This window comes from Alligator mississippiensis, chromosome 5 (assembly GCF_030867095.1).
Source record: "Alligator mississippiensis isolate rAllMis1 chromosome 5, rAllMis1, whole genome shotgun sequence".
NCBI lineage: Eukaryota > Metazoa > Chordata > Crocodylia > Alligatoridae > Alligator > Alligator mississippiensis.
In genome coordinates, this window is record NC_081828.1 from 181956570 (window position 1) to 181977450 (window position 20881).

The following is a 20881-nucleotide window of genomic DNA, read 5'->3' on the forward strand; positions in this document are numbered from 1 at the left end:
CAGTGCCCTGAGGCAACCAGAGGCAGGGTCCTCCACGGAGATGCTTTGGCTGCCAGAGCGTCCCTATGGTTGGCCGTCACCCTGGTGCTGAAGCACGGTGCCTGCCCATGAAGGGCAGGCAGTGTGTCAACAGCAGGGAGCTGGACCCAGGGCTGCAGTGCTTGTAAGTAAGGGGTCAGGAGGGCTGAAGCAGGGGGGAGGGGACCACGGGAAGGACCCCTGCTGGCCCCACCTGCTCCCCCACCCTCCCAATCCCTGCCCCACCTGGTCCTATCCCCCACCTGCCCCCCAAGCCCTCCCAGCCCCCTGGATCTCTACCCTGCCCCACCCATCCCCATCCCTTGCCTGCCCCCTGAGACCTCCCATGGCTGCCCCAGCCAGCCCCACCCCCCAAGGGCCCCCAGCCCCTGATCCCTGCCCTGCCTGGACCCCCCCCAGCCCCCTGAGCCCCCCCCATCACTGCCCCCCCACCCCAGAATCCCGGCAATTAAAAAAAAAAAACCCCAAACCCTGGCACTCAGTTACCGGCAGTACAGCTGCCATTGGGATTACTGGCCCCCTGCCCGCACAGCAGGGCTGGGTAACAGCCCCAGTGGCCCCAGCCTGGGCCCTGCTGTCCCTCATTGCCTTGTGCTGCATGGCGGGGCTCTGCCAGGAGGCCCTAGAGCCCCTGCTCCTTAGGTGAGTAGAGGCTTTTTTTTTTTTAAGTGCTGGAGGCTGCAGAGGGGGTGGGCGGTGCAAGTGGGGGATGGGGCCAGGCAGGGAAGCCATTGGGGGGTCTGGGGTTGGGCAGGGCAGCCATGGGGGGGGGGGGGGGCTGCAGGAGCTGGTGGGGGATGGAGCCAGGCAGGGCAGCCATCCAGGGGGCTAAGGCAGCAAGAGGGGGTGGGGCATGTGGCCCCTGCAGGGGAGGTAGGCCCTGTTGGGGGGGCTGTGGACCCTGTTGGGGGGGCAGAAAAACATGTAGGTATTTAGAAGTCACTTTATTATGATGATAGAGACATTGGGAGCTTTTCAGATAGGCCCAAGGGCTATCTGAAATCAAAGGAATCCCTATACGCTAAAAAATGGATTGAAATCGCCTGCACACAGTTCCATGCTGCCATATGTAGACAACCTCCAGTACCTAAAGCAGCTCATTTAAACCTAGCTCAGGTTTAAATACACTGTACTGTAGCCTGTAATGAAGATAAACCTGTTTATCTTCATTAAAGCCTGCAATTAACATAAATCTGTTTATACCCCAAGAAAGACTTTTGCCAAACATCTCTCCATTTCTTTTCAACCCACATGTCTGAAATTTTCCCTTTGGGTTCTATGTGTAAGGTAATAAAAATACAATTAATAGATATACACGGTATGTGTTTTTTCAGCCCCCTTTTTTCCTATTCCTTGTTCATTTCTGTCACATGGTCGAAGAATGAGTAAAGCATTTTGCCATAGTCCTGGAAGCATGACTTTGATCCTCTAGATTTGTACACCCCATTTTATCCAGCTATAATAAACAAGTATTGAGTTTGGGCTGGAGCATTAGAAGTGGCTGGATGTTATGCCAGACACATCACTTCCTTTTGTGCTGTTGGCTGTAGAAGCTGGCATGCCTTAATATGCTCATCCAATAGGCTGCTAGGCTTGGGTGGACTGCTAGTCTTTTGGTTCATTTTTAGAGTTCATTGTCAGTGGATGCTAGGCAAATAATTAACTGTGCAGAGAAATTAATAAATACATCATTTGATAAATAATGCTTCAAAAATATAATGCATGAATTTTCCAGTAACTTAAAGAGGACTGACCTGAAGAAAGATGCATATTACACAAGTACAGTATGTAACTGCTTTTTAAAAGAAAAATGGAAAATGGAAGCTCATTGTTAGAAATACTAGTGTAACACATTGGCATACTTACCATAATTAATTCCTTTTCAGGTCTTTGGAGTGATGTAAATTGTGGCGCACTAAATTTTTTTATCTGTGAAAGACGTAATAGTTCCATTAAATCAACGTATACACCTTTATTTAAACCTGGAGGATGTCCAGAAACTTGGCTTTTGTTTGATAATAAGGTACAGCAAAAATTTATCAGCAGTAAATTGTATTTTGCAGTGGGATTGAAAAAAGTAAGACAAAGAAAATATTTTTGGATTGAAATAGGGATTTGGACAGGAATTATCCAAAGGTACATTCGAATTAGCTGGCTGAGCCTTATGGGATGCTAGTAGGTAAATATCTAAAGAAGCAAATTTCCAAGTCACTGTAATTTGAATTGTTCTGTCAGCAGGCAGTCAGCAGCAGTTCTTATCTGTTGCTGTCTGGCAGAAGCTACAGCCATCAAAGCACTGAACATCTGGCGTCAGTCTAGCCTTCGATTTCTGTTGGGCAGCCTCCACTCATCCATACTCTTACTTAGGCATATGCATCAAAGGTCTTGGGCTAGGGACAGACATTACACATAAAATGGTTTAAGTGATCAGAAACTGGTTTAATTCTGTAACAGAACAGATGTCCAGTGCACGTAAATCAGTTTGAAATTGGCTGAAACTGGTTTGAGATAAGCCTGCTTTAATGTAGCATGCATATATATATATATATATATATATATATATATATATATATAAAAATATGTGTGTGTGTGTGTATACACATATATACACACACACACGTACACATACAGACATATATGTATGTATGCATGAGCATGTATTGTGTTGGTATATATGTTTCATAGTTTCATAGTTGGTAGGGTCAGAAGGGTCCTAAGCAGATCATCAAGTCTGACCCCTTGCCATGGGCAGGAAAGGATGCTGGGCTCAAACAACCCTGGCTAGGTGGGTGTCTAACCTCCTTTTGAAGACCCCCAGGGTTGGGGCGAGCACCACTTCCCTTGGAAGTTGGTTCCAGCTCCTAGCCACCGTGACTGTGAAGTAGTGCCTCCTGATATCTAGCCTGAATCTACTCTCAGTCAACTTATGGCCGTTGTTCCTTGTTACCCCCGGTAGTGCTTGGAGGAACAGGGACTCTCCCATTGCCTGCTGGTCTCCCTTGGCAAGTTTATAGGCAGCCACCAGATCCCCTCTCAGCCTTCTCTTGTGGAGGCTGAACAAGTTCAGGTCCCACAGCCTCTCCTCTAAGGGCCTGCCCTGCTGACCCCTGATCATGTGAGTGGCCCTCCTCTGTACCCTCTCAGTGCTGTCCACATCCCTCCTAAAGTGTGGTGCCCAGAACTGGATGCAGTACTCCAATTGCAGCCTGAACAATGTCGCACAGAGGGCAAGGATCACCTCTTTGGACCTGCTCGTGATGCATCTATGGATGCACGACAAGGTGCGGTTAGCCTTCCTGACCATGTCCCCACATTGGCGGCCCATGTTCATCTTGGAATCAATAGTGACACCAAGATCCTTTTCTTTCTCTGTGCTGACAAGAAGGGAGTTCCCCAGCCTGTAGGTATGCTGCTGCTTCTTCCTTCTCAGGTGCAACACCTTGCACTTGTCCGTATTGAATCCCATCCTATTCTCATCTGTCCACCTCTGTAACCTGTCCAGATCTAGTTGTAGCCTGTCCCTCTCTTCTAGTGTGCTTACTTCCCCCCGCATCTTAGTGTCATCTGCAAACTTGAACAAGGTGCTTTTTTTGCATGATCACAGGTCAGGGAAGCAGACCTTATGATGACAGGCTGAGAGCCATGGGGCTCTTTAGCCTGGAAAAGCGTAGGCTCAGGGGTGATCTGATGGCCACCTACAAGTTTGTCAGGGGTGACCACCAGTATCTGGGGGAACGTTTGTTCACCAGAGCGCCGCAAGGGATGACAAGGTCGAATGGTCATAAACTACTACAAGACCGCTTCAGGCTGGATATAAGGAAGAATTTCTTTACTGTCCAAACCCCCAAGGTCTGGAACAGCCTGCCACTGGAGGTGGTTCAAGCGCCTTCATTGGACACCTTCAAGACGAAACTGGATGCTTATCTTGCTGGGATCCTATGACCCCAACTGACTTCCTGCCTTTTGGGCAGGGGACTGGACTTGATGATCTTCCGAGGTCCCTTCCAGCCCTAATGTCTATGAAATCTATGAAATCACTGCCTCATCCAAATTGCCAATGAAGATATTGAACAGTGCGGGCCCCAGGACTGAGCCCTTGGGAACCCCACTGCCCACGTCCCTCCAGGTCGAAAATGACCCATCCACCACCACTGGGTGCGGCCCTCCAGCCAATTTGTGACCCATCTGACAGTGTAGGTGTCGACACCACAGTGTATATACACATGCATCTAAAATATGCTATTGGCTGCAGGCAAGTGGATAATATATACTATATATAATTTATATATTCAAGGCACTGGGTTTGAATATCTAATTCATTCTTTTCTTTTCAAGTGTTTCAAAATATTTGGTTCCAATAAAACAGAGGAGCTGACATGGCAGGATGCACGAACAGCTTGTGTGACACTTGGGGGAAACTTGGCTACCATCCCAAACAAACAATTACAAGGTACAATATCTGCCCCCTGCCATGAAAGATGGGATATCAACCAGTTATTATAAAAGGAAAATGAATTATGGCAAAACGTGTACTTATCCAGTTACCATAATGTCCTGTCCTTTTACCCCCCTGAAATCCTGGAAATGTAGGAATTAATTACATTTTTTTGGACAAATTGAAATTACAATAATTATGTTTAAAAGAGGAATCTTTTAATCTATGCACAGTCTAACTGGTTAAACACATATTTAAAGAATACAGGACATATCTACAGGTGATGCTATGTTGCTATAGCAATGTGCTACGGCAACGTAGCATCCACGGGCAAAACCCATGATGCCACAGCTATGTCACCATAGTGACATACTCTCTTGTTATAACACATTGCTGTGGTATCATAGTGCCTAATAATAACTGTGCATAGCATGAACGGCATAGTATGGGCTGTTACTGCACCATCTTTTAGTACTTCCAAAAGGAAATACTAGATGATAGCACAGTAACAACAGCACCATAGCAGCATGTGTAGACAGGTCCACAGAGTAGTTAACTAGTGACAGATCTTATCACTTCCTGTCTTCTCCTACAGAAGCTTAGATACTGTGATAGAGCCCCAGATAAGCAACCTTCAGAGCTTAGACCCCACCTTAACCAGAGCCATAAGTGTAAAACTGCTGAGAAGGGTAAGAAATTTGCAGTGGATGATTTTTCTGTTAAAGAATATAAATATAAGGAACTAGCCATAATGTTGAGTTCAAATAATCTGTTCATAGCCAGAGGAACTGTCAAGTCTGAAAATGACTGTGAAGGAATAACAAACAGATTGGGAATGTGGGGGGTGGGAGTAAAACTGTAGGGAATGAGGCATAAAGAAATAAAGGCTTAAAAGACCAAAGAAGTGCTGTTGTAGATCTGTGCTGGTATCCCAAGATTTTGTTTCATTAGAAAATTTCCAACCAGCTTCAATTATGAATATGTTTACAGAAATCATTAGAGGTTTGTAAAATACTATGCTAACCATAAAAAGTGTAAAAACTCATCATGAAAATAATTAAAAAAGAATGTAACCACTAACCAGGTCTAATAATGCCATTTCCCATAAAACGCTATCTGATCTACTTTCAATGTTGTCCAGCATTATCAAAAAAGAAAGCTTGGTAATATGACCTTGGTAATATTAGGAAATGTGGAATGTTATTTTTAACATGCTCAAAATGTTCCTTTTCATAATGCTTCTTAAAGGTCAAATGGCTTGTTTCATTTAGAGTAATGTTTGAGTACATATTCCTTGTGATTTGACCAAGGGTTAAGTCAAACCATAAAACATGTCTTTACATGCATTCTGGTGGGTGGAAGGAAATGTGTTTTTACTCTGCCCCAGTTCTGGGTGTATATTAATTTCCTCTGCCTTGAAAAGGCCATGTTCAGCTTTGCTTCCTGAAGAATAAGTTATTTCCTTTCAGCCTTCCTTTTCTACCACTTAAAGGAAGTTATGACTGATGTCTGGATTGGACTGAATGATATACATCTAGAGATGGCATTTCTTTGGACAGATGGAAGTAGTATCTCTTATGTCAACTGGGCCTTTGGTGCACCCTCAGACGACTTGTATAATATACATGACAACAGTGATGTAAATATTACTTGCAAATCATTCTTAAACAGCCATTGATAGTTTTAGCAATCAAATAGATGGTAATCAAATGAGTGTTTTGAGTAACACATTTTAAATCTATCACATGAGGTTTGCATTTGTTCTGAACATACCATACTTTCTTATATATCACACTTCCTCCCCTCCTGCCCCCACAACTTTGGGACATGCACCTTGGTTTGGGAAGGTAAAATGAAGAAAAAAATTGTCTGGGGTCATGCCTGAATGCTGGCTACATGGAGCAGGGTCAGAATCCCTTGCCAACCTCACTCATCCTCCTCTTGTTGCTCAGCCAGAAGTTAGAGGTTTAACCCTGTCACAGATGCTGACAGTTTAGTGTTTGAATGACACTGCAGAGTGGGCTCTGGCCTTCCTGCATGTGGCTAGGAAGGGAGCAGAGCCCCCGGCAGCCATTACTGTGTAGTTATGCCTCCATTCCAGCACATAAATTAGCTTTCTCACTTGAAACATGCACCCCAATTTTAGATGGCTAAATTTGGGGGGAAAAGTGGATGTGGTATGTGAGCAAATATGGTATGTATGATCTTTTCCTTTAGACAAATTGTGTCATAATGGCATTGGGAAATGGGAAATGGAGAGATAAAGACTGTGCAGAAGCCAAAGGCTATATATGTCAAATTAATTCAGGTAAGTTCTATTGTAATAACTCTCTAAGTTATGAGTAAGTTAAAAGAAACAATTACAAATTCAAATGACCTTTTTAGTTTTGCTTCTGGATTTAAATCTGGGTTTTTACAGATAACATACTCCACGTGGGGCACATCTACATGTGCTATTACTGCATGTGAATAAACTGCAGAGCTTATTGCTCTGGAGTTTATTGCTTCCGGGCATGCCATTTAAACATGTGCCCAGGAGGAATTAACTCTGGAGCAATAAATTCCGCAGTTTATTCATGCAGAGCATGTGGAGCCAGGGTGGAGCAACCCTGGCTGGTAGGGGGCCCTAGGGGTCAGCCTGCCAGCCTAGGGCTGCTTCACATGTCTCAACGTGTTGTGGAGGGGCTGGCTGGGGCAGGAGGGGCTGGCTGGGGCAGGAGGGCATTTCAGTGCAGGGCTAGCTAGCAGGCACTCCAAGTGGTTACACTGAAGCACTCTAGTGCCCTAGCCACCCAGGGCAGCATCTATAAGTTCTTTGCTGTGGAGTTGTTTTACAAGTAAATACAAAGTAAATATCCTACAGTGGAGTAAACTAGTTTATTCCAGTCAAATAGGGACACACATGTAGACACTGAAATGTTTACTGTGTGGCTAATTAGACAACTGCTTGCTAAATATCTTGTGTAGACATGCCCACTGGGAGACATTCTGAATCGTTCAGGCCTCCAGAATTTCTCCAAAGTTCCTCTCCAAGTATTATGGTTCACATCATGCAAGAGTGCAGTGTATAAATATAGTCAACTGTGAAGTCTTATCGCATGTTGGCAGAGGGAATAAATATTTAATTTTTTAATTTGTTGTACTGAACGTAAGACTTGTCACCAAAAGATAACTAAGCAATTAGGGCTGTGCGAAACAGCATTGTTTCATTTTGACTTGCATTTCACTGTTTTGAAGGGTCAGTGTTTCATTTTCATTTCGAAGCACTGTTCCGTTTCATTTTGTCAAAACTGTTTCACTGTTTCGACATCTTGCCCATAGCCTATAATGGGGAATCATGAAAATGCCTATAACTTTGTCATTCTTGCTTCATTTGGATGAAAATTGCAGGGATGACAGCCCCTTCCAAAGGCATGAAGCCTGCCAAGTTTCAAGGAGATAGGTGAAGGGGTTTTTGCTGTCAAGGTGCTGAAAGAAAAACTAATTCACTTGGTGGCAACGGCAGCCTGCTGTCATCCGCGTGCATGTCTGAGGCCCACACCCCCGGGAGGAGTCTGGCAGTGCTGGCAGGACAGGTTGAGCTTTGTGGGGCTGGCAGAGCTGCTCAGAGCACAGCCCTGGCTTTCCCTGCCTCCTGCTGCCAGGCTGCACTCCAAGCAGCTCCACCAGGCCTATGGAACTCAGCGTGGTGACAGGAGGCAGCAGAAGAGCCAGTGGTGTAGCCACTTGGAGCACAGTTCTGGTGAGCACAGCCCAGTGGTGGGAAGTTCTGCAGCCCCACGGAGCCTCGCCTCGCAGCGGGAGGCAGGGGAGAGCCACTAGCCAGGGTTGCACTCTGAGCGGCTCTGCCACTTATTCTCTGCCACTTCCTGCCATCAGGCTCAGCTCCGTGGAGGCTGCGGAGCCTCCCGCCATCAGGCTGTGCTCATTAGGGCTGTGATCTGAGTGGCTCAGCCACTGGCTCTCCTGCCACCTCCTGCCACTGGGCTGAGCTCCATGGGCCTGTCAGAGCTGCTTGGAGCACAGCCCTGGCTCTGAGTGCAGCCCTGGCGAGCACAGCCCAGTGGTTGGAGGCTCCGCAGCCCCACAGAACTGAGCTTGGCGGCAGGATGCAGTGAAGAGCCACTGGCCAGGGCTGCACTCCAAGTGGCTTCACCACTGTCTCTCTGCCACCTCCTGCTGCCTTCTGTCACCAGGCTCAGCTCTGTGGGGCTGCGGAGCCTCCCACCGCTGGGCTGTACTCATCAGGGCTGCACTCAGAGCAGCTCCACCACTGGCTCTCCTGCTGCCAGGCTGAGCTCTGTGGGGCTGGCAGAGCTGCTCTGAGCACATCCCTGGCTCTCACTCACCTCCCACCACTGGGCTGCACACTGAGCAGCTGTATCAGCCCCACAGGGAGAGCCACTGGCCAGGGCTGCGCTCGGAGCAAGGGCTGCTCTCCGAACAGCTCTGCCACTAGCTCTCCACCACCTCCTGCCACCTGGCTGAGCTCCATGGGGCTGGAGGAGCCACGTGGAGCACAGCCCTGGCTCCAAGTGCAGCCCTGGTGAGCACAGCCCAGTGGCTGGAGGCTCCGCAGCCCCGTGGAGCTGAGTCTGGTGGCAGGAGGCGGGGAAGAGCCAGTGGCAGAGCCACTAGGAGCACAGCCCTGGCTCTGACTACAGCTCTGGCCAATGGCTCCCTCCTGCCTCCCACTGCCAGGCTCAGCTCCATGGGGCTGGTGGGGCCACTTGGAGCACAACACTGATGAACACAGACCAGTGTTGGGAGGCTCTGCAGCCCCACAGAGATGAGCCTGGTGGTGGGAGATGGAGGAGAGCTACTGGCCAGGGCTGTGCTCCAAGTGGCTCCACCACTGGCTCAGCCACTACCTCCCGCTCCGTGGGGCTGGCACAGCTGCTTGGAGCACAGCCCAGGCTCTCCCCTGCCTCCTGCCACTGGGCTGCTTCAAAACTCAAAACATTTCAAAACTTTTGAAACAGTTCAAGTGCCCTCACTTCATTTTAAAGTTGTTTTGAAGCCTTTTATTTCATTTTGATTTAACTGTTTTGAGCTCAAAATGCATTGAAACAGCTTCAAAATGAAACACCCTTAGAAATTTCACACAGTCCTACTAAGTATAAGAAGCTTATAAGATAATAAACAAAGATAATAAACAGAAACAAATTCCTCATTTGTAAAATTGTCTGCTTCTGTATTTGTTTTAAATTTGGTGAAATGCATTGTTTTCTTTTCTATTTGTCATCTTCATCTTCTTCTTCCACATCATTGTCATCTTCCAGCAAGTAGATGGTAAAATCCAGTAAGATTCAGTGTAAAATCCTGTTGCAGTTCCAACAAGGTTGTGTAGTTCTTATTAAGAGGTAGATGAGCAAAGCAAACCAGAAGTATGCATTCAGTATTGACTTGGCCTAGCTATACTGAGGTATAAACTTGCCACTTCCTGTCCCTTTTAGGAGTTTAGCTGAATTTTAGTGATCTCTTTATCAAAAGTGGGAGTATATATTTTCAACAAAGATACTGCGTCTCTTGCCTGGAGATTACCAGTTGTTGCTAATTTTAGGCAGAGGATTAGCAACCAGGTTTTGCACCCTGGGCTGCAACAGCAAAGGTGGTGGCAGCTGCTGTTCTTACACTCCTTTAAGGGAGAACCTGGGCCTGGTGCCCTTGTCATCTACTCCAAGTTATGCTACTGATTTTGAATTTCTCATCCCTAGATTTTGTAATGTTTGATCCATGCTACAAATGTGTGTTCTTTACCATATGTCAATCCAGAGGACTAAAATCAAACAATTGTAGCCTGAATGAACCTTTAGGGAGTTTCTGAACAGCATTTTCAAACACTTACTATGTGGGTATATGTACCACATGTGGGTATACATCCTCCAAATATTAGCTTAATAGTACTAAATACATCTTCATTTACTATCTAAGACGGATGTAAATAACTTAGATAACTTGATTTAAAGAGCAGATGTATCAATCCACTGTCACGCAGCCACATTCAGTACACAATTTATAAATCATTGCATAATTGAAATTACTGGCAAAGTTACCAGTCACTATAGGAGATCCAGGAGCATATTTTGTGTTTTCTGTATTCACAAATTATTAATCATATTTAATGCATTTTAAGTGAAATTTTGTCATGGGTTGTTTGTATTGTGCCACTTCAGTTTTGCAATAATGTAGAAATTAAAGGTTGGAGGTACAGTATAAACTCATTCACCCATTTTCCCCTCCAATCATTTCAGATCCTAAATTACTTCTTTCCTCAACAACAGTTCCAGCCTCTGATTTTACCCATTTCGGTGGCAGTAGTTATTCAATAATCCAGTCCAAGATGACATGGGAAGAGGCAAGAAAAAACTGCAAGAACAAATCTTCAGAACTTGCTAGTATTTTAGATGCTTATAGTCAGTCATTCCTATGGCTACAGATACTCAAGTACGGAGAACCTGTATGGATTGGTCTTAACAGTGAGGTGGTAAGAACAATGAATACATGCAAGACTGATTATGATAAATATCAAAACACACTTGCATTTTCTATATATAAATGTCAGGTGCCTTCATTAGGAAGGTGTGCTGTCTAAATGACAGCTGCTGAAAGCGGTATTCTGAATGAAATCACAAGAAGCATGAATGGTATTCTAGTATTCCTATTACAGTTCTATAGCAAGCACACAAATTGGATATGAGGACCCAGAGAGAAGGTCATGGTGGACCCATCTACACATGTGCTTGATCAGGGATAAATGTACTCACGAGTAAACTCTCCTGGGCAGGTATCTACAAATGCAGGGAAGGGGAAGCAGATTTTCTGCTAATGGCAGCTAAATACTTTCAATTCCTGGGGCCTTGCAGTGGGCCCCTGCTGCCACCAGTGGAGCTCTAGGCTCCCCTTGGGTTCTAGCCCACGGGCTGACAGGGAGCACTGGGCCAAGAGACAGCTCTCTCTTGGCTGGGGCTGGGACATTACACTCTGTCCCAAGGGGCTGCCTGTTGCTGGGGCAGAGACAATGTTCCCCTGCCCCAGCAGCAAGTTTCTGGCCCTGGGTCCTGATCAGGGGCAGGGGACTTGGGAACAGCTGAAGGTCTCAGGTCCCTGCCCCAATCTGCCAGTGGGGCAGCTAGCTCACTGCTAGCTGCCCCAGTGGCAGATGTGGTAGGGGCCTGGGACCTACACTACCCTGCAGCTCTTCCCAAGCCCCATGCCTTGATCACCATGGGGCTGGGACCTGCCTATGATAAGGACAATTCTCAGCCCCACTACATTGTGGGGTGGAGTGTGGGGAGCCTGTTCCCTGCTCAGCTACATGAGTGCAGAAATGGGCAGGTTGGGGAGCTGGCGCTGGGAGATAAGGGTCTTCTAGGCCCCCACTCCCCAATCTCAATGGTGAAGCAGGGGCTAGGAGATAAGAATATTCCAGTCCCTGCTCCCCAGTTGTGATCTCAGAGCAGGGGGGCTTGGATCTCCATGCTGCTGTGGCAGTGGGCCATAGTCCCCGCCTGGGCTCCAGTGGTGGAGCCTGCCCCAGCAGTAGGCAGCTCATGGGGGCAGGGAGAGATCTCCTGCCCTCTGATGGCCAGCTGACTGGAAGCACATTTCCTCTTGGTCAGGCATCTACACAAGTGATACTATGCCATTACTAATCAAAAGTAAATTTGCTACTTGCATTTGCAGGTAGCATATTTACTCATGATTAGTGAGGTTTGCAGCAGTAAGCATGTACATGTGTAGATGCGCATGCTTACTGTGCAGTAAACTATACTACTTTGCAGTAAACCATCTTATGTAAATGTACCTGGCGAGAAGCAGTGAAGAAAGAAAGAGAGCTATAGAAACTGTGGGGAAATGTAAGTGTGACTAAGAACCATGAACCGGGATGTACATAGCAGTTTTAAAAGTCTAACTGTCTATTATATGGTTACTTACCATTGAGGTTATTGCAGGTGGGAGAGGGATATTTTATATGATAATTTTAGGCTGTTGAGTACCAAGTAATACTGTCCAAATTAATTAACATTATAATCTAGATTTTTAAATAAAATAAAAATTCAGATTAGGTAGGATGGATTAGGAAGAACTATTCCTTGGCACAGTATCTTGGAACTGACTTCACATTTAATCATCTATGGTTTTTACCATGTGTTAGAGGGTTTACTTCAGCAAACAAAAAAACTCCATGTTAATAAATAATATCTCATATTCAGGCAATAAAAGGGCATGTAAACAGGTGATAATGATAATACATTATAGTAGAAATGAGCTTCCCAATTAATTCTGGATATGACCATGCCAACTCTGGATCTGCTGTTGGCTTGTACTGGCTTGTAATATCCTCATTATGCCTAATCCATTTATGCTGTCATTTCCTCCAGGGAAGAACTTGCATCATTCAGCACAATCTGAATATTGTTTATAGCTATAAACCCTCTCTGAATATTGTTTATAGTGCCCCCTTACAGGAATGAATAAGTTCTTTCAGATAAAATATTACTCTCCATGTGTCCCAGGAATTCATAAGGAGAAGATTTAAAAGGAGAAATAAACATAGCTTGTGTGATGAAAAGCTCAAATAAGTGTAATTAAAATTAAGTTTCAGTTATTTTGTGATGCAAATCATATTAGCTAAATTTAATTATGTTTTCAGATGCCCACATATTACCAATGGACTGATAACTGGGTAATCAAGTATTCTCAATGGGCAAGGGGAGAGCCAAAGACTAAAAGAGCCTGTGTCTATGTAGACATAGATGGGTACTGGAAGACAGCATCCTGTAATAAAAACTTCTCTTCAGTCTGCAAACAGTCAGATGGTAAGCAAATAAATGTAACAATTTTAAGAATGTAGTACTTACCATAGGGGTTCACATCAGTAATCTCTTTAGTCCAATATTCTGTTTCTCTCACTGGCTAGTATACAAAGCTTCAGAGGAAAGTCCTTGAAGAATACCCTCCACCTTCCAACCTAACTTTCTATGGTTTTATGATACTATGATTCTTTTGGAGTGTGGGATTCTACTGTTGCTTAGTATATGGATTTAAAGATCTTGGCATGTTAAAGTCTCAGTTGGTGAAATGGGCATAGATCTATTGACTTCAATACAAGTATTCCTGTTCACACCAGCTAATGTGCCCTTTTCCTTCCTAGAGATGTTTTTCATTTTCTTTTAAATTTAATGTATGTATTGCATTTGGTTTTGATGTAGTGTAGATTGGCACTCAGAACTCACAGATTCATTGATGTTAGGGTCAGAAGGGACCTCAGTAGGTCATCAAGTCCAACCCCCTGGCCTGGGCAGGAAAGAGCGCTGGGGCCAGACAATCCCAGCTAGATGCTTGTCCAGTCTCCTCTTGAGACCCCCAAGGTAGGGGAGAGCACCATCTCCCTTGGAAGCCCATTCAAGATTCTGGGAGCCCTTACTGTGAAGAAGTTCTTTCTAATGTCCAACCTAAATCTGCTCTCCATCACTTTGTGGCCATTGTTCCTAGTTACTCCAAGGGGTGCCCTAGTAAATAGAGCATCTCCTATTCCCTGCTGACCCCCCCAATGAATTTATAAGCAGCCATAAGATCATCTCGCAGCCTTCTCTTGCAAAAGCTGAAGAGATCTAGGTCTCTCAGTTTCTCCTCGTAGGATCTTGCCTGCAGGCCTCTGACCATATGAGTGGCCCTCCTCTGAACCCCCTCTGGAGTCTTTGCATCCCTCTTGAAGTGCAGCGCCCAAAACTGGATGCAGTACTCCAACTGTGGTCTGACCAGTGCTGCACAGAGGGGAAGCATCACCTCCCTGGACCTGTTCATCATGCATTTGCTAATGCATGATAAAGTGCGGTTAGCCTTGTTGATCACTGAGTCACATTGATGGCTCATGTTCATCTTGGAGTCAACTATGACTCCAAGATCCCTTTCCGCTGCTGTGCTGCTGAGATGGTCATCTCCCAGCCTGTAACTGTATTGATGGTTCTTTTTGCCCAGGTGCAGCACTTTGTGCTTGTCTTTGTTGAACTGCATCCTATTTCATTCTGCCCATTTTTTCAATCTGTCCAGATCCACCTGAATCCATTCCCTACCCTCTGGTGCAGGGGTGAGCGATTATTTTGGTCAGAGGGCCGCTTACCAAGTTGTGGCAAGCTGTTGAGGGCCATATGGGTACCCTGCCCCTTGACAGGTGCCCTGCTCCCTGGTCACCATCTTGGGACCAATGTCCCAGGGCCAGCACTGGCAGGGCCCAGAGCAGGGCACAGGCTGGCAGGGGTCTGTGGAGCCAGGCTAGGCTGCACCAGTAGGGAGAGGGGGGAGCTAGCCTGGCTCTATAGAGCTCCTGCCAGCTGGGACCGTGTACTCCTGCCACCATGCTCTGGGCTCCGCTGGCACTGGCCCTGGGACATGGGTGCGGGCCCTGTGCACCCTCTCACTCACAATGCCTCCCCAGCCCTGTGGTACAGGCAGGGGGCAGTGTGCAGCCCTGACCCCCTGCTTGCTGGCAGGGAAGGAGCTGGTATTGAGCGTGGGGGAGGGGGGTGGGAAGCAGCCCCTCACCCGCCCCATGGCCAGAGCTCCCTGCTGCAGTTGCTCACAGCCTGCACAGGGCTGTCCTGATCAGGCTCAGGCAGCCCCATGTGGGCTGCAAGCGGGTGCAGCGTGGAGTGCCAGCCACGGGCAGGGGAGGGGCCACCTTCCTCCCCCCACCACACTCAGCACCAGCTTGTAACCCACCCCCACTGCCAGCCTGGGCCCCGTGCTGGCTCTGGCCTTGCCCATCAGGGCTATGCTGCTGCGGGAACAGCTGTGGCCCCCCCTGTTTGCGCTGGGCAGTGTTTGCTGCTGCTGCCTGCCCAGAGCTCACCCGCTGGGCAGCAGCAGCAAACACTGCCTGGTGAGACAAGTTGGGGGGCTGCAGCTGCTGCTGCCACGGCGCAGCCCTGATGGGCAAGCCCAAAGCTGACGCGGGGCCCAGGCTGGCAGCGGGGCAGGTTACAAGCTGGTGCTGAGTGCAGGGGAAATGCAGCTCCTTGCCCACCCTGTCACTGGCGCCCCGCGCTGCAGCTACTTGCAGCCTGCATGGGGCTGCCTGTGCCTGCTCAGGACAGCCCCACGTGGGCTGCAAGTGGCTGCAGCAGGGAGTGCCAGCCACAGGGTGGGGGAGGGGCTGCTTTTCCTCATCCTCAGCACCAGCTCATCCTGTCATCTTTGACAGTAACCAAGGACAGATAAATTTAAATTTTCTAAATATTTTTAGGGGCCCTGTGGGCTGGATAGAATGGCCTCATGGGCTGCATCCAGCCCACAGGCCGTATTTTGCCCACCCCTGCTCTGGTGTGTTAACTTGGCCCCATAATTTGGTATCACCTGTGAACTTGGTCAGGGTGCTCTCTATGCCCTCGTCCAAGTCACTGATGAAAACATTAAATCGCGCTGGTCCAAGGACTGAGCCTTGTGAGACTCCACTGCCCATATCTTTCCAGGTCGATATCGACACATCCATCACCACTCTCTGGGTGCAACCCCTAAGCCAATTTGCCACCCACCTGACCACGTAATCATCTACATCCCAGCCTGTCAGTTTATTTATGAGACCAGAATGAGATACTGTATTGAATGCCTTCTTCAATTCTAGGTAGATGACATCTACCTCGACTCCTGCGTCTAAGCATTTTGTGACCTGGTCATGAAAAGAAACAAGGTTAGTCAGGCAGGATTTACCTGCAATGAATCTGTGCTGATTTCCTTTCAGCATTATTTCCCCTGCTGGGCTCCCACAAATGTGATCCTTAATGAATTTTTCCAGAGTTTTCCCAAGGATAGAGGTAAGACTAACTGGCCTATACTTTCCCAGTTCCTCCCTCCTCCCCTTCTTGAAAATAGGGACCACACTGGCCCTTTTCCAGTCCTCTGGGACCTGACTGGAGTACCATGAGTGCTCGAACAGCCATGCTAGCAGCTCTGCTATGACACTGGCCAATTCCTTCAGCACCCTTGGATGAATTTTATCCAGGCCCGCTGATTTGAACACATCCAGCCCCTTCAAATGCCCCTTCACTACATCTGCGCTAACAGTTGGTGGGCTGGTGTCCCTCCTGTGTCTATCTATGATCCAACTGGGAGATTTGTCTTGGTCTGTGTCTAGGAATACAGGTGCAAAGAATTCATTGAAGAGCTCAGCTTTTTCCCCCCTGTCTGTCACCAGTTGGCCTAGTTTGCCATGTAGAGGTCTTATTCTACCCTGCGCCTTCCTTTTGCTCCCCATATACCTGAAGAAAGACTTTTTGTTGTCCTTAATTTTTGTCGCCAACCTGAGTTCTAATCCTGCTTTCGCCTTCCTAACTGATTCCCTGCAAGTGCGAGCCAGGGAGGTATAATCCTTCTTGGTAGTTTTCTCCTGGCTTTATACCTCTTTCTTTGCCCTTAGGTTTTCTTGGACTTCCCTATTCAGCCAAGAGGGCTTCTTGGCCCCTTTTCCCCCTTTTATGCATGATGGGATTGTCTCCTTCACCCATAAGATCTCTCCCTTGAGGAACAACCACCCTTCCTGGACCGCCATTTCACTAATGCTCTTGAGCTTTAATGCGTCACTAATCTCCTGAAGCACATTGAAGTTAGCCTTTCTGAAGTCTAGCACTTCAGCACTGCTGGTTAGTTTACCCACTCTTTGACAGATAGTGAATTCAATCAATTGATGGTCACTATCCCCTAGGTTACCTTGTACCTGCAGATTCCCCACTAGGTCATCCCCTGTACCTAACACCAAGTCCAGCAAGGCATTTTCCCCAGTGGAATTGTATATGTCCTGTGTTAGGTGGAGGTTCTGTATGCAGGTTAATAACCTATGTGAGTGGTTAGATTTGGCTGACTGCTCCTCCCAGCAGATGTCAAGGTAGTTTAGGTCACCCATGACAACCATATCTCTTGACTGTATAGCCTCTGAGAGCTATCTGGAGACTTCCAGGTCTAGCTCATCCTCCTGGTGTGGCGGTCTACAGTAGACCCCCACTACCAAGTCCCTTTCCCCCCCACACCTTGTATCCTGACCCACAGTACCTCAGTTTGGCCCTCCTCTGATCCCATCTTGATTACATAGAGCGCAACACCGCCCCCCCCCATTTTTCCCCCACTCTATCTTGTTTGTACAACCTGTAACCCCCAATGCCTACTGCCCAATTGTGAGTAGGGTCCCACCAGGTTTCAGTTAGTCCAACCAGGTTGAAGTTGTTGCTTGCAACCAGGAGTGCAAGTTCCTCCTGCTTGTTCCCCATGCCCCTAGCATTAATGTAGAGACATTTAAGCCCCCCAGTGGGTGCCGTTGGTACCCCGCTGTCCTAATGTCTATCAGGCCCCTTAGTGATTACCTTAGTGCTTACCTGGACAGATCCAGTGCATTTCTTGTGGCTCACTGATCCTAGGTTCTCCTTATCCTCTGCTTCCCTGTCCCCTGATGAGCCTAGTTTAAAGCCCTTCAGAGGAGATTAGCCAACCTGTAAGAGAACAAGCTATTACCTTTAGAAGAGAAATTAAGACCATCTCCTTCACGGATGAAGACTATCTTGTCTCATGCTGCCTATCCCTTCAGAAGCTCATTCTGAAGGTTCTCAGAGAGGGTTAGAGTAGTAATCAGAGTGGAATGCAGGAGAAGGGTTTATGTCCACCCGTGAAGGCCAGTAATTCTAGCGTCAAAGCTGTTTTGACCAGTCTGACTAGAAAGCTGAGACCTGTTGGTAGGAATCCTGTCTAATGACACCTTTAAAAAGTCTTTTAGCAGTCTTTGAACTACACACTCTTGCTGGTGTGGGATACTAAATATCTTTCTTTTTTAATATAAGGTAACTAGTATGTTAATCTGTCGGGCCACAGACATCCTTTGATGTAGGTATGCAACTCAGTAATTAGTCCAACAAGAGTTGCACACAGGATTAAGAGTTATATTTAGAATTGCAAAAAGCAAAGTTTTTAAAAACATATTTACATATGACATTCAGATACCACAGTAACAGGTATCATATAATGACACAGTGGTTGCATCTACATGTGCTATCAATGCACTTTAAGCTTACTGTGAAGTAAAATAAGGTGCAGTAAGCTTTCCTTGTGAACACTTCTACACGTGTGTCTGTTGGGAGCAAATTTGTGCCTGATGGGAACAGTTCAGTGTAGAGATATTCCTGCCTTGCTCTGCCTCCCTACAGCAGACAGCAGCTGCTCCAGGCTCTCCTAGGTGCTAGCCTTGGGCTGGCAAGGGACACTGGGGTCAGGCCTGGGCTCCACGGGGTAGTGGGATGGGGCTGTCCTACCTTTGAGGCAACTGCCTCCCAGCCCCACACCCAGATTGGTAGTTTGGGGCAGGGGTTGGGAAACTGTCCCCTGCCTCAGGCAGCTGCCTGCTTCCCAGCTCTGTGCCCCAATTGGCAGATAGGGGCAAGGGCTGGGAAACCATCTCCTACCCCAGGTAGCTGCCACTTCTGAACCCTGTGTCCCAATCAACAGGTTGGGGTTGGGTCTGGGAAACTGTCCCATGCCCTGGACAGCTACCTGTTTCCCAGCCCCATGCCCCATGCCAGCATGGGCCTGGAAAGCAGGCAGCTACCTGGGATAGGGGACAGTTCTGACAGGCTGACTAGGAGCAATTTGGTCCTGGTCAGCTGTCTACACATATGCTACTGTGCAGTAGCTATTGCATGGTAAATCTACCACCTGGATTTACAGTTAGTAGCCAACCATGCAGTAGACTAATTTACTGCACAGTAAATGCTGCACACATGTAGATGGTGATGCTTTACTGCATACAGGTTTTCCTTGTTGTATGTGGTACATGAGTTCCTGAAAAACTGCACATAACTCAAATTCACATAAAGGGAATCCACTTTACAAGGTAACAAATAGAGATACATTCCAAGACCTTGACTGCATCAGCAGCAGATAAATCTGCTGGGGTCAGGGGCCTCACTGGGCTGTTCCCAGTGGGAGCTGTGCTGGGCTGCTCTCAGAGAGGGCAGTGGCAGCTCTGGGAGGGGGGTTGTGGGGGGGCTACAGCCACCCCAAAATTTGCTGTATCCCCCAACCCCCCTCCTAGTGCTGCCAGCACTCACCTCAACTGCTGGGAAGAGCCCAGCCCCAGGGGCTGGTGTGAGTGGCACTTCAATTTGCACCCCCACCGGTGGGGAGGGATGGAGTGGGCTTGGGGCTGGGGCTGGGGCGGAGGCCGGTGCTGCACAGCCAGGTTGGGGTGCGGCACAGGGGGTGCAGCTCCTGCTGCTACAGGCTGCTGCTGTGGGCGGGGGCCCACAATGGAATCTTCCCGGGATGGGGGTTGGGCCCTGCTGCACTCAGGGCAGATGGCGGCAACACTGGGAGAGGGGTCAGGGGGGCTACTTTTGGGTGGCTGCAGCCCCCTGTAGCCCCCCTCCCAGCACCGGTGCCACCCACCCTGAATACAGCCCAGCCTGGCCCCTCACCAGGAAGAACCTAGCATGTTCCCCGGCCCCAGCCCACAGCAGCAGGCCATAGCAGCAAGAACTGCACCCCCTGTCCTGTACCCCACCCCAGCTGTGTAGCACCCGCTTCTGCCCCAGCCCCAATGCCACTCCCTCCCTCACAACTTGTGGGAGGGCCAGAATGAGGCCCCATAAGCCTTACTTGGGGTCCTGGGAGCCTCCCAGAGCTGCAAAAGCTGTGATTCTGCTGCATGGAGCTTGGCTGGTAGCTGTAGCACGACTCTGGCCAGCTCAGCTTCGGTTTTGACTGTTGCCAGCTGGCTCTGCGTGCGCTGCACCACTTTTTTTTTTTTTTTTTACCCCTGGATGGGGTCAATAAAACCTTCTGCACTGCTCAGCTGCAGCACAGAGAACAACGGCCACCTTTGTCTGGACGCAGCCAGTGTGACTAAAAATAGGATAACCAGCAATACAATATGCAGTTGCAACATCATTGCTTCAAAGGTAGTCTTTTGTAAGGGACAATAGAAGTTCCAGGCTTTATATCATTTGTTAATTATGAATCTTGGGTATTATTTTCCTAGCATCATTAGTAAGTCAGCGGTTACTCATCGTTGCCCACTATGTGCATAATGAATAACTTTTCAGACTACTTATGGGTTTTAAGAATAAAGGACTGATTTCAAATTATATGGTTTCCTAATAGCTGTGGCCCCTTCTGGTTTTGAGGAATCAGCTGAGCACTGCCCTGAATCAGATAGCCTCAGATCTTGGATTCCATACCGTAGTCATTGCTATTACATTGAAACATCAGCTGAAAGAAGCTGGGCCCAAGCCTCTCTGGAATGTATTAAATTAGGTAAGAGTTTTCTGTTGAGATGAAAGATTTACATACAGGCATAAAACACTCATTAAACATCTTCAAGAGTTAAAATTTCAATTATTGAAACAGTTTTTATTGTTAAATAATATA

The 20881-nt window shown here is 47.6% G+C and overlaps 1 protein-coding gene across 3 annotated transcripts in view; it reads left to right on the plus strand.

Annotated features, from left to right (window-relative positions):
* The window catches only part of LOC102566216 (macrophage mannose receptor 1-like), a 93909-nt gene that overhangs the window by 57537 nt on the left and 15491 nt on the right, over positions 1-20881 (plus strand). The window contains exons 20-27 of one of the 3 annotated variants that reach the window (XR_009462668.1): positions 1926-2062; positions 4375-4489; positions 5944-6113; positions 6692-6782; positions 10729-10961; positions 13131-13296; positions 16101-16166; positions 20615-20701. Coding sequence is in view for 2 of the 3 variants with exons in the window: in XM_014601566.3 (XP_014457052.2) it covers positions 1926-2062; positions 4375-4489; positions 5944-6113; positions 6692-6782; positions 10729-10961; positions 13131-13296; positions 20615-20767 (1065 nt within the window). In the remaining variant the exon portion in view is untranslated. Of the gene's footprint in view, positions 1-1925; positions 2063-4374; positions 4490-5943; positions 6114-6691; positions 6783-10728; positions 10962-13130; positions 13297-16100; positions 16167-20614; positions 20768-20881 lie in introns of those variants that run through there. The other 2 variants (XM_014601566.3, XM_019497887.2) reach the window with 2 other exon arrangements.